Source organism: Penicillium psychrosexuale (genome assembly GCF_028828465.1).
Source record: "Penicillium psychrosexuale strain IBT 29551 chromosome Unknown utg000002l, whole genome shotgun sequence".
Taxonomy (NCBI): domain Eukaryota; kingdom Fungi; phylum Ascomycota; class Eurotiomycetes; order Eurotiales; family Aspergillaceae; genus Penicillium; species Penicillium psychrosexuale.
The window spans coordinates 4,064,481-4,079,599 of record NW_026643187.1 but is presented as its reverse complement, the minus strand read 5'-3'; the positions used below and the strand labels follow the sequence as shown (position 1 = coordinate 4,079,599).

Genomic DNA, 15,119 nt, shown 5'->3' with positions numbered 1-15,119 from the left:
CTTGGGATGTATGGTAACAGATGCCTTGGGAATGTTTCAGGCTGGGCAAACTTGCATTTATATACTTTTGTCTAATCGGAGAATCCTCCCCATTCTTCGTCGTCGTCCTCCTTTTCATCTTTTTCATCTTCTTCATCTTCGCTCTCGTCCTGTCTATTTTCCTTCGCTGGAACGGCCGCGACAGCACGAGCAGGGTCCCGAATGAACCCAGCGACGAAAAATCCTCCAAGACCTTCTGCGTCACCTTGCCAGGATCGAATGCACGCTTCCAGTGCCTCGTCGGAGAGATCTACCGAGCCCGATGGCCCCGTCTCTCCCTCCGCCGGCCGCTCCTCTCGCACGCCTCGTTTCTTCCATCGACGCAAGCCCTCGGGCTGCTCATCACGTCGCAGGAGACGCCAGCCGCGCTCTTTGGTAACCTGGGAATTCAGAATGCGAGCCACAACACCCTCATTCTCAATCAGGTGAATAGAACAAGTGCTGTACGTCACATGGGTAGCATTCGGGAAACGCAAAGCGTGTTCGACGATCCGCGCTTGGATGCTTGATAGTTTGGTCAGTCGCTCTGGGTCGACCGTGCCATCTGGGATATCATTTTCATCGGTGGGCGCTACCTGCGGTGTTCCAATGGTAACTTTCGACTGGCCATCTGCTTCTTCCTCGTTGTCCACACGCTTCCTTTTCTTTCCATGTGACTTGGGCGCCTTGTAAGGTGCCGCAGCAGGGAGTGTAAACTGAGGGACCTCGTCACGCCCGATGATTCCGCTACCAGAACAACTAGGATCCAACAACAACCCAGTAACCTGCTCAAACTGTTCATCTTCCGGGTCCAGGGCGAGGAAATCCTGACCTTGCAGCACAGTGACCGAGTCAGCCCCAGCCAAGCCAACCATTTTCTGCAGCGTCCTAGAACGGGTGATAGATGCATCCATAGAAAAGATTCTCTGTCTGCTGTTCTTATTCCCCTTTTGCTGCTTCGCCAGAAGCGAAGCCAAGTGCGTAGTCTTGTTCCCCGGCGCAGCACAGCCATCCACCAAGTCGCCCTCCCACGGGTCACTAGGCCCACGGTCACCCAACAATAAATACGCCGGGAAGCAAGAAGCCTTATCCTGAAGAATAATCTCCCCATTCTTGTAAGCCGACGAAGCCGTAAAGTCCGCACCGAACGGCACAGCCACCAAATCCGGAATATTAGGATCAACGAACAACCTCGGCTCCGGCTTCCTACTTTCCAGCTCATCTTCCGGCGCCAATTCCGCAAGACTCTCTACGCGACGATAAGCCTTGAACGTAGTATCCAGCTGCTCTTCAAGCGTCGTGCGGATATTATTAACGCGCACCCAGCGCGGGTAGACGAAATGGCTCGTCCCATCAGCGAGCCGTTTCTCGCGCACGACAACAGCTTTGAATTGCTCGACAGAAGCGCATCCACGACGCACACGCGCCTTCGTAAACTCGGCCTTCAGTCTGGCCTTGTGCCGCTCCACCGTCTGGCGCAGTGTGTGCGTTGCCGGCGCGGCAATGCCCTTCTTCGCGAGGAGGTGGTCATGGACGAGGAGGAGAGCGAGGAGGGGAGTGAGCTGGGGAAATCACTTGGTCAGTCAGTAGGTAGGTATATCTGGTGGTTTTCTTGGTGTCATCTCACCTTGCGCTCTAGTGCGAGAATACCGGATTTGTCGATCACATCTGCTAGCACAGTGTCCCATTTTGCGGCCTCGGTGATCAGTGCGTAGATCTGGGCTGGAGAGGCGCGTAGGTTGCGGGCGCTGTAGACTCGCGACTTGAAGGAGCCGCCTGAGGAGGGTGCGGTCAGGATAGCGACTGCATCGAAGTAGAGGGACATTTGGAATGTGGAATGTTGGTCGGGGAATTAAGGATTTTTGCGATCGTTTTGATATTTGATGTTGTTTGTTCTGTTTGCATTGGATGTATACAGCCCATGGGACTAGATAAGTATACGGCTGTCATGGCTTATTATATTTGCTCTAAGATGTGATAGCTTCGCTACGATAAGAGTATAGTTTCTTCATCTTCAATTATATTCCGATCAAGGAAAGGTAGCGTTCAATGTTCAGTAATCTCGACTAGATCTATATCAGGATCGGCCCTCTACCACGACCTAACACCTCCACACCCCAACTCTCCACCATCATTACCATTGAAGAGTCAAGACCCAATATCCATACCAACACAATGGCACAAACCCCAAAATTCAGCACATCAATACAGCCACCCCCAGGCCCAAACACCAAACTAGTCCTCGACACCAGCACCACCACCACCACAAACCCAAAAGTGTTCAACGACGCAATAACAATCCGCAAAACCGTCTTCATCGACGAGCAACACTGCACCGCATCCACCGAAATAGACAGCGACGACCCCCGCAGCTGGCACTGGGTCCTATACACCGACACGACCAGCACGCCGGTGGGAACAATCCGACTAGTGCCCCCGCCGCAGGTATCGCACGCGCACACCACGGACCCAGAATATTCAGCGGGAGGGGAATACGACTGGACGCACGAGCCCTGTGTTAAGCTGACGCGGGTGGCGGTCGTGCCGGGGTTTCGGGGTCTAGGACTTGGGCGGAGGTTGGTGGAGGTTGCGTTGGTGTGGGCGGCTGGGCATGCGGGGGAGATTGATGAGGCTGTGGCGGGGATTGCGAGGAGGGGGGATTCGGGTTCGGATGCGATAGGTCCGTGGCGGGGGTTGGTACTTGTGCATGCGCAGGTTGATGTCGAGGGGATGTATGCTGGGCTTGGGTTTGTGACGGATGAGTCGATGGGGAGGTGGATGGAGGAGGGGATTGAGCATGTTGGGATGTTTAGGCGGGTGGTTTTGGATAAATAGATCTACGCGATAATATAGTATAGAGAGTAGGCATTGTCTACGAGTTGAGAGAGGTCAAGGTTCAATATCAATATCAATGGATTGGATTGGATTCAACTAGATCGAACTAAATCGAACTAGATATCAACTGGGGAATTGCAAGCGCATTCCCTCAGGCGTCGGATCAGGGTCTAGGAAAGAAGAAACATCAAATGAGATCGCGCCGCAATAAAAAACCGACGGGGTATCCTGATCAACGAGAAGCAAAAAACAGAATCAGAAGTCAAGATCAACCGGCCGCTAAGGACCGATGAGTGTCTGATCAACGCAAGGCAGAAAAAGAAGAAAGCAGAAACATAAACGAAACGGGTCGCTAAGGACCGATGAGAACCTCTAGGCATGATGCATAGTCATAAAATGACTGCAGAAAACAGAAACAAAGCCCAGGGTCCAGGGCTTGTCAGAAACGCCGAGCCATGGTCGCCAATAAGAAAAACAGGTCACGCTGAGCATGACTCGATAAAGTGAAAAGATGATGAAAAGATCAAGGGAAACGCCGAGTTGCAGGTCTAGCCACAGTGACCAAAGACCAAAGGAAACAGGCAATGCGCTTAGAAAGTGCTCCAGTTCCAGTCACGAGGAACGGAGGCGGCGGCGTCGGCCACGTTGGGCTCGCGATTCATGCCCATAGAATCGGGGACGGAGATGCCAGTCTGCTGAGCATCCATGGTGTTCTGGATCTTGTTCAAACGGTCGGAGCGGTTCTCTTCCCAGCGCTGGTGGGCGCTCCAGCACAGGTCGCAGGCGCGCGAGGGGACGCCATCGGGGTGGAAACGGGCATCCTGGTCAAGAGGAACGAGGTGAGGTGTGTGGGAAGCACAGAAGACATGACCGCAGTGACGACAGTGGTGGCGACGTAGGAAGATGCCGAAGGAAGAGCGGCAAGTAGGAGAATCACAGTTGGAAGAGGCAGAGTCAGCCTGGATAAAGTTAGTAAGTTGACCTGTAAGAAAGTGACCAATGACCAATGACCAATGCGATCAAAGGATATATGTGGAATGCGACAAGGGATGAGGCGGTGGACTAAGCACGCCATTTCCGAGAAATGACGATCGCACACGACATTTGCTCAAGAACTGCGCAATCCACACCGAACCCAATCCCTATAAAGGCGCCCAAGGAAGGAAAGATGGAAATATTTTTCTCAGATACTCACTTTCCAGTGTGTACGGGTCGGAAGACCGGTCACCTCACCCAGGTGCTCATTCTTCATCCACTCGTGCTGGGCGCTCTCGCTAATTTCGCTGGACTGGCTCTCCATGGTGGAACGGCGAGTGATCGGCTCCGAGTCCTCGTTCAAGCTGTCGAGAGAGCCATGCACGCTGCGAGGTGGGGTGATAGGAGACGATTTCTGGGGTCGCTCAGTGGGTCGCAGAGCTGCTGGGACATAGAGGGGACCCTTGAGAGGACGCAGCTGGCGCGACTGCAGAGGCAGTTGGTGCAGAGACGCAGTGGACATGCGAGGGGAGGTGGGAGAATTGTTGGAGGGACTGTTGGTGGCGGAGTTGGTTGGCGAGGGCTGACCATAGACCGAGATTTGGTTGATAGCCGGGTTGGTGGTCATAACACGAGTCGCCATAATGAAAAGATGTAAGTGGAGGTTGAGTTGAGTTGTTGAGTTGAGGATGAAGTTGAAGTTGAGATATGGGAAGAGGATGAATGTTAGGTGACGAATTGAAAGGTGGGAGGCGGAATGTTTAAAGTAGAGTTAAAGGGTAATCTCCAGCGCAGCGGCAAAAAGTGCAGATACCGAGGGGCAAAAAGGAGTTGGAATTAATCGAAGGACAATAGACAGAGCCGTTCAGCCGGGGAGGCAAGAAGAAAAGGTTGACTGTAAGTGGCCGAGGCTACTCCGTATTTCTTACGCACAGAGTGGATTCAGTGGAGAAGATGGAGGAACGGGTGAACAGTGACAGTGGCAGGAGAGAGGCCAATAAATAGGGCGAAAGGAGGTGAGGGAGGAGGTGAAGTCGAGTGAGAAGCATCCTCCTCTGCGACATGCTCCTCCATGGAGTACACGAGGACAATGATACTGTTACTTGAGGTACGACATACATGAAAGGTACTTAGCACTCTATACTAGGTACTTTGTGGTACTTCGGGGCGGGTACTACTCACGCGCAGGGGCCAGGTAGCGGCAAGTACTCGTAGCCCGTGTGTCTTTTCCGCGTACTGGGACTCTATTCCTTCTTGTCACGAACTATGTATGTTGTACTTTGTTCTTCCTTGGAATCAGCATCCTCACTACAACCTACACATCCGATCTCCTTTTGACCGCTATTTGTGATTAATCGAATTCAGACCGCTGGATGAAGCCCCAGTGACGGGTTTCCTTTTGCGGTCTCTCCACTTAAGTCCGATGGGTTCATTTCCGATCTACCTGAGGTTCCAAGGTTCGCATAATCATATTGTGTGTAAGACTGTGTTGGTCTCTACTCACTGTTTTCCCTACAGACTGGGAATGATCAATAAACAGATTCAATATCCAATATACATGTAACAACATGTAACTTCACTGCCCTCATCTATCCAAAACTGAAAATTAGGAAAAGAAGAAAACAGGAAAAGGGAAAACGTCGGGATTCCTTAGGTTCGCTAGCGTCGGGCTAACGACACAGCCAATCAGAATTGCCGGGGCGTCTCTTCTTATCATCGACTGCTGATTGGCTGCCATCGCCTCCATCTTCCTATTGGTCTTGTCCGCCAGCGGCTACCGGAGCCGCGGAAGTCATGAGACCGACGGATCCAATCAACTCGTGCGCAATGGAAATTAGGAATTGCCTGCATGTCTGAAAAAAGTAATCGTCCAGAAGACCTCGGGAAGTGTGGACATTGGTAGCTTGCCGAGGTGTTATTACATACTTCAATTAGAGAAGTTGTGAACTGCTTTCAGTAACTACTCTGTACAGAGTAGAGGGATCGCAGCACGCGCTCGTCTAGGGTGTCGTTGACGAAGACGCACACTGCGTCGCAGCCTTGGGCTAGGGGCACGGTCTCCTCGGACAGTGCGAAGGCATGGTATTGGATGGTGCACAGGTCGGGGAAGTGCTGCTCGCGCACCTGGTCGAGATAGGTGCGGTCGTAAGATTTGGCGCTAAAGACGGCGAGCTTCATGATAGCGTATGTGTTGTGATCTTGCCCCGCGGGGTTTGGATGTTGGACTACCATTGCCAAGTCATGACGACATATCGTATGACACCTGCAAGCGGCCGTTTTGGTCAGTCGTAGGTTGTATATCTAGGTTCTTCCCCAGATTTTCCGATTGCAACCCGCATTTGCAGATCTATATTCTGTGTTCAACTGGAGATCGAGATCGGGATTTGATCTGAAGACTACCTATCCACGTGGTAGTGTTCCGGTATGCATCAGCCATAGGGCGGAATAGTCATGCACTACGCCTACGGGATTCGGGCGATCCTGCTCCGCTGCGCGGGATTCAACCACGTCCACCTCGAAACCGCCGAAGAGCTCGGCCTCTTCGTGGCGAATGTCCCGGCCTATTCGCCCGAAGCCGTGGCCGAGTTCGCCGTCGCCCTGATCCAAACCTTAAATCGCAAGACGCACCGCGCCTACAACCGCGTGCGCGAGGGCAATTTCAATATTGAAGGCCTGCTCGGGAATACCCTGCATGGCAAGACCGTGGGGATCGTCGGCGTGGGGCGCATTGGGCTTGCAGCCGCCCGCATCTTTCACGGCTTCGGGTGCCGACTGCTTGCGCACGACCCGTTTGCCGGTGAAGAGTTCCGTCCGTATGGGACGCTAGTCGACCTAGACACCCTGCTGCAGGAGAGCCATATCGTTAGTCTGCACTGCCCGCTCACGGAGGAGACGAAGCATCTTATCAATGAGGAGACGTTGGAGCGCATTAGACCCGGGTCTTTGCTGGTTAATACCTCGCGCGGTGGGCTCATCGATTCCACGGCTGTCATCCAGGCGCTGAAGACGAGGCAGCTGGGCGGGTTGGCGTTGGATGTGTACGAAGCGGAAGGCGAGCTTTTCTATAATGATCACTCTGGGGAGATCATCGACGACGATGTGTTGATGCGTCTGATGACATTCCCTAATGTCTTGATCTGTGGTCATCAGGGGTTCTTCACGCGTGAGGCCCTTGAGGAGATCGCTGAGGTTACACTCGGCAATCTATCGGACCTGGCTGCAGCCCGCTCGTGCAAGAACTCCTTGGTTACGGAGGGACATGTGTTGGTTCCGCTTGACGCGGAGCCGGTGAGACTCTAAAGCCGGAGTATATATAGACATAAGCATGCGTTTATATTTGAAATTTACCAACCAACATATCATTCATCATCGGTATGAAGCTCGTAAACAGGTGTTCGAGAATAGTCGGGTATTAATATATATTCAACCGCGGAGAACACCCACATGTGATCCGTCATATGAAAATACGAGATGCTCAGCCTCGATCAGGTCCTTCTCACATCAATGCTCCTTTATCTGCAGAGCTGAATAATCTATATAATCTATGTATAGCTGGTGAGGCCTGATAATGCGGGGAAGATCAACACGAACAGGTCGATAAGCCACGCAGCAATAAGTTATCGACGGATAGTCGCCGCACTAACTAGATTTCTTCGCATGATAAAATAATCATTGCACAACATAGTAAGATCTGAATCCGATTGATATAATAATCCATATTGCAACGAGATCGAAATACGAACACAAGTTCAGCTAGTCTCGGCCGTTTATCCCTTCTGGGAGATAAACCTGCCTCGGTCCCATCTTGACATCATCCACGTGTGGGCACTTAAACTTGAAAGTCCTGTTTTTTTCTTTCATGACTCGACATTTTTTACTATTTCAACTATACAATATTCATAATATTAACAAATCATGGCCAACAATCAAGGCTGCAAGATCACACTCTATTGGTACGCCCCATCACAAATTCCTCAGAATCATACTAACTAACATAAATCCAGGCTCGAGCAATCCCGAAGCCACCGCATCCTCTGGCTCTTAGAAGAACTGAAACTGGAATATGAACTCAAGACCTTCAAGCGCCGCGCCGACAAGCTCGCTCCGGCCGACCTGAAGGAGGTCCACCCGCTGGGCAAGTCACCTATAGTGACCATCCAAGCACCGGGCGCCGCAAAACCGCTAGTGCTGGCGGAGTCGGGGGCGATCATGGAATACCTCTGTGACCACTTTGGTAGCGCGCGCCCGACGCTAGTACCACAACGCTACACGGCGGGCAGCGAGGGCCAAGTGGGTGGAGAGACCGAGGAGTGGATGCGCTACCGCTACTTCATGCACTACGTGGAGGGCAGCCTGATGCCGTTCTTGGTCATGAGTCTGGTGAACGACAGTAAGTGTTCTTTTTTTTTCTGTTTTTTTTTAGAGCGGTGAACGTGTACAATGTACATTTTCGTTCGTTCTCGCATATGCATGCATGCATGCATGGCGTTGATGGATCATGGCCCCCGATATGTATGTTGTGACTATTATTCGAAGCAGCTGACATTTATTTTCAACAGCTATTCGGAACGCCCCTCCATTCTTTATTCGACCTATCACCGGCATGGTTGCCGCCCAAGTGGATAATCACTTCCTCAACCGCAACATTGATGGTAATCTCGCTTTCCTTGAGGACCAGCTCCGCACGTCTCCTGAGGGTGGCGAGTATATTTGCGGTAAGGAGTTGACGGCTGCTGATATCCTGCTGAGCTTCCCGGTCATTGCTGTCACCGGGAGAGCGCTAAAGGAGCAGAAGAACAAGGATAAATACCCTCTTATTATCCAGTATGCCAAGCGCCTTGAGAACAATGAGGGGTACCAGCGTGCTGTGAAGAAGATCGAGAAGATCGAGGGGAAATTCTCGGCTTCTATGTAATTTGGGTTATGGAAGGGCGCAATGGGTTTTGGAAACTATTAATGTCTCGAGTCTTACATACTTAACTAGTTAATTGTTTATACGCTGTGTCAGTGCATATGGAGGACATTTGGTTGGCGGATCATCTCGGATATCCTCCAAACTTCTGCACGACAGAAATCGATAATGAGAATATTCAACAAGGATGAGAAGAACATTTAGGTGTAGAGACACAATAATATGCATCTTTTCATCTTGAAATGTACAACATCCTAGCTATGAACGAGCTGGGAGAACGAAAGCTGATTACATCATTCAGCTGATTCATCATCATGTGACCTTCAACTTCAATCCTAGAGACGCTTGCAATTGACGATTCCGTGTCTACGCTGCAACGCTATCCGCAACAATGGCTGGCCATAACAAGTGTGAGCTTTACGAATCTCACGAGTCCTGTGACCTGATTTGCTAACAAATGTCCCAGCCGTGATCCTTGACCCGGCCCTCCAGAGATACTATGGTACATACCCCCAACCCAACCCCATCTCCTACGGTCCAGAACCCCGGACGAGCCTCGCGAATTACACTAGCTTAACCATATCCGAGCTACTGGAGCATCTCTCACAACCCCAGCACACCGCGACACGATAAATCTACAATTGAAGATTAACTAACAGCCCCACAGAACTCAATATCAACCGCTACAAGTACTGGCGCTGGACCCCGCGTCAGGCCTGGATCTCATTCGTCTACGCCGGCCTTATCCCCGGCATCCTAGGATACTTCGCCTACAAGACCGATGTATGGAATCCCACATTGTTGGATTGGATTGGATTGGATTACACATTGTGGTCTGATCCCCCCGGAGAGAGAAACACGCGCTAACGATATCGCAGGGCAAGTTCGAGTTCCGTGGCAAGCGCAGAGGAGATTCCATCGCCGAGTGGTAGACATCTAGCAATAATTCAATTCCTGTTTTGTTATCGAAGCCGTACCGAGCTGCGAATGTGACATGGCGCCATATGGAGAACTGAGCTACACACTGAGAGAGAGAAAGGTTGCGGATACTCCGAGTGTGTGGAGAGGGGGTTTTGTTTTGCCCGATGAATTCAACTCTTTTTGTGCCGGTGTCTGTCGTGGGGGCCGTGTACTTTATTACAAGCATATACCGCATGGATTTCTTTTTTGTTGACTTGGTACGGAGTACATGTGCGTGATATTGGGGTTTACTTCCGAGGCACATACGACTCCGGGGTATTCCATGTAGAAGACGGTTATCATTCGTTCAAGTGGCTTTTGTTGCTATCCGGACTTCTAATAGGCGTCTAGACACTAATCTGGAGGTCATATGATGACTGCCTGTCACCCTTAGCTACTCACGGCGATTGAAGAGGCTAAACTCTTCAAAGGATTAATCTCCTGGAGCTATGTTGTTGAAATACTGCAGTATAAAGCTATAATCGCCTTTTTAGCCAGTAGTAGGCACATGTAGTAGATGGTTTTGATTCCATTGGTCTCAAACTAAATAATCATACACAACATGGGTATTTATCGCCCTTTTCACAAGGTTGCCTTTGAGCCAGCTTTCTTTCGCCTCTCAATATGGCGCCCATCCACGACGGCCTCCACGTCCACCTTCAGGCAATCGCTCACCACGATGCCAATCACCTCGAGGCAAATTCGGAGGTCCACCACCACCACCTCCTCCTCCACGAGGACCACCACGACCAGGCCCTCTCGTAAAGCCATTATCCCGGAACGCGCGCATGCCACCTCCACCACCCCCTCTAGGCCCCAGAATCGGACCAGATGCACCATTAAGCGCCGGCGCAACAGACCCATCCTCAAGCGGCGCCAGAATCGCGCATTCAATGTAGTCTCCAACGATGAAACGAGCCTCCTGCAGGGGCCTGTCGGCCTCGGAGCCCTGGAACCGGAGCGGGCCAGGGCGAGGTCGTGCATCCTGCTTATCTTCGTCGTCGTCTGCGCGCAATGGACTATCCCTCGGCCCAACAATCGCACTGCCTAAATCCCGGCTCAGGTATCGGCCTCGCGCATCGGGGCCGCCCATTGCGGCGCCGCGCGCGTCGGGGTAGATCAATCGGAAGCAGAGACGGGTGCCGACAGGCGGGTCGGGGAGTAATGATGGGAGGGCGGAAGTGAGGAGCTGGGAGAGCTCGCGGAGTGTGCATGATTGCCATGTGTAGATCTCCAGGTGTGGTGGGAGCGGCGCTGGAGATGCGACGGGTGATGTTGGGCGGATGGAGTTTGGGCCGCTGACTGGTCCTCCGCGACGAGATGGTGCGGGGATGCTGTAGTCGGATAGGGGGTTGTAGTTGTTCACTCGGTAGAAGAGCTTCAAATGGAAAGGTGCGGTGGTCTGGCGGTTGATTGAGGGTTTTGAGCCCTCTCGCGACGGAGCAGCCATGATGATGGTAGGGCAGTCCGGAGGACGGCGAGAAACAGAAGAGAACGAGATATCCAACCAGTTGAATGTAGATTAAAGCTTGGATAAATGGCCTTGAAGGTAAATGTTCGGTGTATTTTGGTTGAGAGGAGTTGACTGGAAGAAACAAATGCGGCGTCGAAAGCTGCGGGTGACGTGCAAAGCCGAACATTCTTTTCCTGCCTCCACACTCCATCTTCGTCTCTTGACGCAACTCTACTTTATTGTCTCCATTCTTTTAACTGAGCTACAGTCGAATTATTCAGCAGCTCGCTGCATCACCCAACATGGATTTCGCCGCGTTGATGTCCAAGGAGATCTCTAAGGCTAAGGGTAGTGATTCCTCCAAATCATCCGCCAAAGACACTGCAAAAAGCTCCCCAGTACCAGCAAAGAAATACATGCGACGAGGCGATGTCGAAGCTGCCCGCATTCAAGCCTACAAAGAAGAGCAAGAGAGACTTGCACGCGAACGTGAAGAGCGCATGGCGAACAAGCGCAAGCTCGAAGACGAAGAAGCGGATCGAAACCGAGAACGCGAGGAGAAGAAGCGAAGACTAGCCGAGGAGTCCAAGACGAGAAGAGAACAAGAAGAAACAGCCAAAGAACGTGAACGGCGGCGGAGGCTCGGTCTGCCCGAGCTGCCTGAGAACACCCCAGCCGACGGCGACGAAGAGGAAGATATCGAGGAGGAGGAGCTTATTGCAAAATTACGAGAGTTGAATGCGCCAATAAAATTGTTCGGAGAGGACTACCGAGCCCGTCTTCGACGATACCGTCGTCTGGTTCAACGTGCCGCTATTCCCAAGAAGAAGATGACCGATGGACCTATCCCTACCACCCTGGAGCCTGTGCCTGGTGGACAGATGATCATCCCGGCCAAGATCCCGAAAGACCAAGAAGGCCGTCTGTTCCTTTTCCGGCAGTTGGGATCTTACTTCAACATGGTTTTGTCAGAATGGGAATTGGCACTAGCGAAGCGTGACGTTTCTGTGCGGGAAAGTTTCCAGGGAAAGCAAGCATTCAATGCAATGACCCAATCACGCGAGAATATGACACCGTTGTTTCGCCTCTTCGAGAAGGCTGAGCTGGAGGACGGGCTGTTGGAGCCGATCGTTGAGATCGTGCACAAGGCGCAGCAGCGGCGATATGTCGATGCAAATGATGCTTACCTACGAGTGAGCATTGGTAAAGCGTATGTTGATCCCACACTCTGGTAAATTAAGAACTGACACTAACACGTGTATAGAGCATGGCCTATCGGTGTGACCATGGTTGGTATTCACGAGCGATCTGCACGAGAGAAGCTGCATCAAAGTGACCAGCAGGCACACATTCTGAGTGACGAGATTACTCGCAAGTATCTACAGAGTATCAAGCGCTGCTTGAGCTTTGCGCAAGTCCGCTGGCCCCCGGAGGATCAATTGCAGATGATGGGCTAGCCTGTTGAGAATAGTGTCCGAATATACCCATAGCGTTTCGAGATGAAAAAATGTAAATTGCTAGTCCGCAATATTCACTCGCCATCAACTTGAACATCAGATTGCGTCGATCTCTTTCAATAACCCGGAGACCGTGACAACCCGGTACCCTCTGCGATCCAGCTCCGGCAACACCTTCTGTAACATAGGCACCGTCCACTCCCTGCGATCGTGGCAGACAATAATACTGCCTGGCTTGACCATACTTAAAATATGACTTGCGTTCAGTTTCCAAAATGGCACCTGCGGGTCATGCGGATACACATCGCCAAGCACCAGCCGATATCCCAGCTCCTTTACAAGCGTCCTCATCCGGGAGCTGAAAAACCCCGAGCCAGGCCGAAATAGCCACTTCTCAGGTTCTGTATTTCCAGCTGTGACATACGCTTCCCGGATTCCGGCATGGACTGTCCGGATCTGATCTGCCAAGACGTCGTCGCTGAGTGCACGCGATGGCTCATCATACATGGCATGGTTGGCGAGCTCGTTGCCAGCCCGGACGAGATCAGCCAAGACAAATTCGTGTCCTGGGATCTGGGATCCTATCACGAAGAAAGTCGCAGCTGCATTGTGCGATTCCAATAGACGGAGGATTGCAGGTGTGTGTATGGAGGGCGCATCGTCAATCGTTAACGCAACCACTTTTTTGTCTGTGTCTACGCGGAAAAGTACATCCGGCCAGCGCCGTTGACAGTAACGAATGAGTAGACTTGGAGGTTTGTATATGTAATAAAATGGCACGAGGAGGAAGAACGTGGCGAGGATGGCTCGAAGCATCTTTGGCTTCTGTGGAGGATTCATGAAGGTGTGTTGTCCGAGTTCGGGGAGGTCTATCTCTACACCAACTGGACAATTTCGCTATTTTGGGATTGAAGTAGAGTAATCTGCTCATTTTATTGTGCTTTTCGGTTCCTAGAGATAAATGCAAGCGGGCAGATCAATTCATCTCCCTTGACTACGCCTCGTTTACTATTATTATTATGGGACAGGAGACGAAGAAGGAATGGTAAGAGGAAATTGTGAGTAGCAGTAGGCAGGGGTGAGGCCCCTACACCTGGTAGGAGAGCTTTCGTAACCTCTCCATCTGAGCTTTTGTTGGGTTGGTATCTGACGGACCGAAGTCTGACCCACGCCACCAGTGGGATCAGCAGTATCCAAGGTATCCCCCGCTTATCGATCCAGCTGGTACAGATTTTGACAATTTCAGCACGATCCTTTATCTTCCTGGAAGATCTTGTAGGGTAAGACTGCTTCTCCAATGTCTAGCATGTATCGTGCGATAGAGTAAAATCCATCTCAGCGTTCCTCTTTGCGCGAAGAAAACAGTCCAGGAATGGAATTTTCAATGACCCCGAGATCTGATGGCCGCTCGAATTGGGACCTCGAACTGGGGTGATACATATGGCTTGGATGGGCTTGACAGAATCCTTGTCAGCTGTCCACTTTTCAATGGTGATAGTCTTCCTCCCCCTCCGAGCGACTCTTAGTCAATGCGACTTTGGCCTCCTGGTTTGACTCGTTCAGCCAGAATAAAACATCTTGTTTCAATTTAGTCAATGGTTCAGACCATGCTGCTTTCAGGACCACTGTTGGCCATTTTAGGCCTCTTCCAGGTGGGCGACTTGCAGGCTTCCAGCAACAATCTGGGCTCTTCTCCGTTGTGGACCCCTGGACGCCTGCACCCTCCATTCCTATGAGACGACTCCATAGTTGATCGTGGTGAGATTGAAAGCGAGTGTCGCTTATTTAGAGTCAGCTGAGGAGGTGAGTCGGGGTGAGCAGAAGTGGGAGTGAAGTGGGAATGAACTGGGAGTGAGAGGAGTAAATGAGACCATTCAGTGACCAGCTTACGGCAGATTTTTGGGTCCATCGCACTAACCTATGTATAAGCCCCTGGGATCTCGGTGGCCTTAAGCCTCCAGATAGTCATTGCGGAGCGAAGTGACTGATTCCAATTTCCAAGGCCACGTAGGGATCCGGGGACGATGTAATAGGAGCCAACGCCTGCTCGGTAGCCGCACGTCGTCTAGAACGCTCTTTCTTTTTGGCATCTCGGCAGATTAATACTGATAGGTCTCTCGATTGCTAGTGTGCGAGCGAAATAGCTCCAAAGGACGCTAGTGACCGCATCTAGTGCATGTTTTGAAAGCCATAATGATAGAATAAATGAATTTTGATTGGTGCACAAAGAACGCGCTAGCCATATTGGAACTAGTTCATTTATCTGGTCACATGATGAGATATTCAGACGTATCTTGGTCACATGACATACACCTAAGACCTTGTGATTTATTATTGCTCCGCTTCGCTCCGCAATAATACGATTCCTGATGTATGGATTTAAGATATACTTATCTTTCTTGAAGCCTAATATATGTTTGTGAAAATATAGGTCATCGGAAGAATGCAAGCTCGGTTGTCAACTTTTATTGTCAGCGTCTAGGAGCTATATGAGCTCCATGCCAGATAT

General features: G+C 51.2%; 11 protein-coding genes across 11 annotated transcripts; 5 read left to right on the top strand and 6 right to left on the bottom strand.

The window, feature by feature from the left end:
• Positions 1–71: 71 nt before the first annotated feature.
• N7518_002712 (rRNA (cytosine-C5-)-methyltransferase RCM1) lies at positions 72–1,843 on the bottom strand (the record flags this gene model as incomplete). The annotated part of the gene is made up of 2 exons (XM_057183640.1): positions 72–1,580; positions 1,646–1,843. 2 exons carry the CDS (start codon positions 1,841–1,843, stop codon positions 72–74), a joined length of 1,707 nt encoding a protein of 568 aa, XP_057045090.1.
• Positions 1,844–2,193: 350 nt separating this feature from the next.
• Positions 2,194–2,853, top strand: N7518_002711 (GNAT family N-acetyltransferase; the record flags this gene model as incomplete). The annotated part of the gene is made up of 1 exon (XM_057183639.1): positions 2,194–2,853. One exon carries the CDS (start codon positions 2,194–2,196, stop codon positions 2,851–2,853), a length of 660 nt encoding a protein of 219 aa, XP_057045089.1.
• Positions 2,854–3,443: 590 nt separating this feature from the next.
• N7518_002710 (FYVE zinc finger domain-containing protein) lies at positions 3,444–4,471 on the bottom strand (the record flags this gene model as incomplete). Its single annotated transcript, XM_057183638.1, has 2 exons — positions 3,444–3,812; positions 4,049–4,471. The coding sequence occupies 2 exons, from the start codon at positions 4,469–4,471 to the stop codon at positions 3,444–3,446; spliced, it is 792 nt and encodes a 263-aa protein (XP_057045088.1).
• A 1,310-nt stretch (positions 4,472–5,781) lies between these two features.
• Positions 5,782–6,006, bottom strand: N7518_002709 (uncharacterized protein; the record flags this gene model as incomplete). Its single annotated transcript, XM_057183637.1, has 1 exon — positions 5,782–6,006. One exon carries the CDS (start codon positions 6,004–6,006, stop codon positions 5,782–5,784), a length of 225 nt encoding a protein of 74 aa, XP_057045087.1.
• A 273-nt stretch (positions 6,007–6,279) lies between these two features.
• Positions 6,280–7,128, top strand: N7518_002708 (2-hydroxyacid dehydrogenase; the record flags this gene model as incomplete). Its single annotated transcript, XM_057183636.1, has 1 exon — positions 6,280–7,128. One exon carries the CDS (start codon positions 6,280–6,282, stop codon positions 7,126–7,128), a length of 849 nt encoding a protein of 282 aa, XP_057045086.1.
• Positions 7,129–7,743: 615 nt separating this feature from the next.
• N7518_002707 (glutathione S-transferase) lies at positions 7,744–8,743 on the top strand (the record flags this gene model as incomplete). The annotated part of the gene is made up of 3 exons (XM_057183635.1): positions 7,744–7,781; positions 7,833–8,218; positions 8,388–8,743. The coding sequence occupies 3 exons, from the start codon at positions 7,744–7,746 to the stop codon at positions 8,741–8,743; spliced, it is 780 nt and encodes a 259-aa protein (XP_057045085.1).
• A 388-nt stretch (positions 8,744–9,131) lies between these two features.
• Positions 9,132–9,672, top strand: N7518_002706 (uncharacterized protein; the record flags this gene model as incomplete). The annotated part of the gene is made up of 4 exons (XM_057183634.1): positions 9,132–9,150; positions 9,207–9,242; positions 9,408–9,523; positions 9,619–9,672. 4 exons carry the CDS (start codon positions 9,132–9,134, stop codon positions 9,670–9,672), a joined length of 225 nt encoding a protein of 74 aa, XP_057045084.1.
• A 647-nt stretch (positions 9,673–10,319) lies between these two features.
• N7518_002705 (SAP18 family protein) lies at positions 10,320–11,150 on the bottom strand (the record flags this gene model as incomplete). Its single annotated transcript, XM_057183633.1, has 1 exon — positions 10,320–11,150. One exon carries the CDS (start codon positions 11,148–11,150, stop codon positions 10,320–10,322), a length of 831 nt encoding a protein of 276 aa, XP_057045083.1.
• Positions 11,151–11,455: 305 nt separating this feature from the next.
• On the top strand, positions 11,456–12,610 carry N7518_002704 (mRNA splicing protein PRP18; the record flags this gene model as incomplete). Its single annotated transcript, XM_057183632.1, has 2 exons — positions 11,456–12,363; positions 12,418–12,610. 2 exons carry the CDS (start codon positions 11,456–11,458, stop codon positions 12,608–12,610), a joined length of 1,101 nt encoding a protein of 366 aa, XP_057045082.1.
• A 96-nt stretch (positions 12,611–12,706) lies between these two features.
• Positions 12,707–13,426, bottom strand: N7518_002703 (chitin deacetylase CDA4; the record flags this gene model as incomplete). The annotated part of the gene is made up of 1 exon (XM_057183631.1): positions 12,707–13,426. One exon carries the CDS (start codon positions 13,424–13,426, stop codon positions 12,707–12,709), a length of 720 nt encoding a protein of 239 aa, XP_057045081.1.
• A 669-nt stretch (positions 13,427–14,095) lies between these two features.
• On the bottom strand, positions 14,096–14,338 carry N7518_002702 (uncharacterized protein; the record flags this gene model as incomplete). The annotated part of the gene is made up of 1 exon (XM_057183630.1): positions 14,096–14,338. The coding sequence occupies one exon, from the start codon at positions 14,336–14,338 to the stop codon at positions 14,096–14,098; it is 243 nt and encodes an 80-aa protein (XP_057045080.1).
• Between the last annotated feature and the right edge of the window lie 781 nt (positions 14,339–15,119).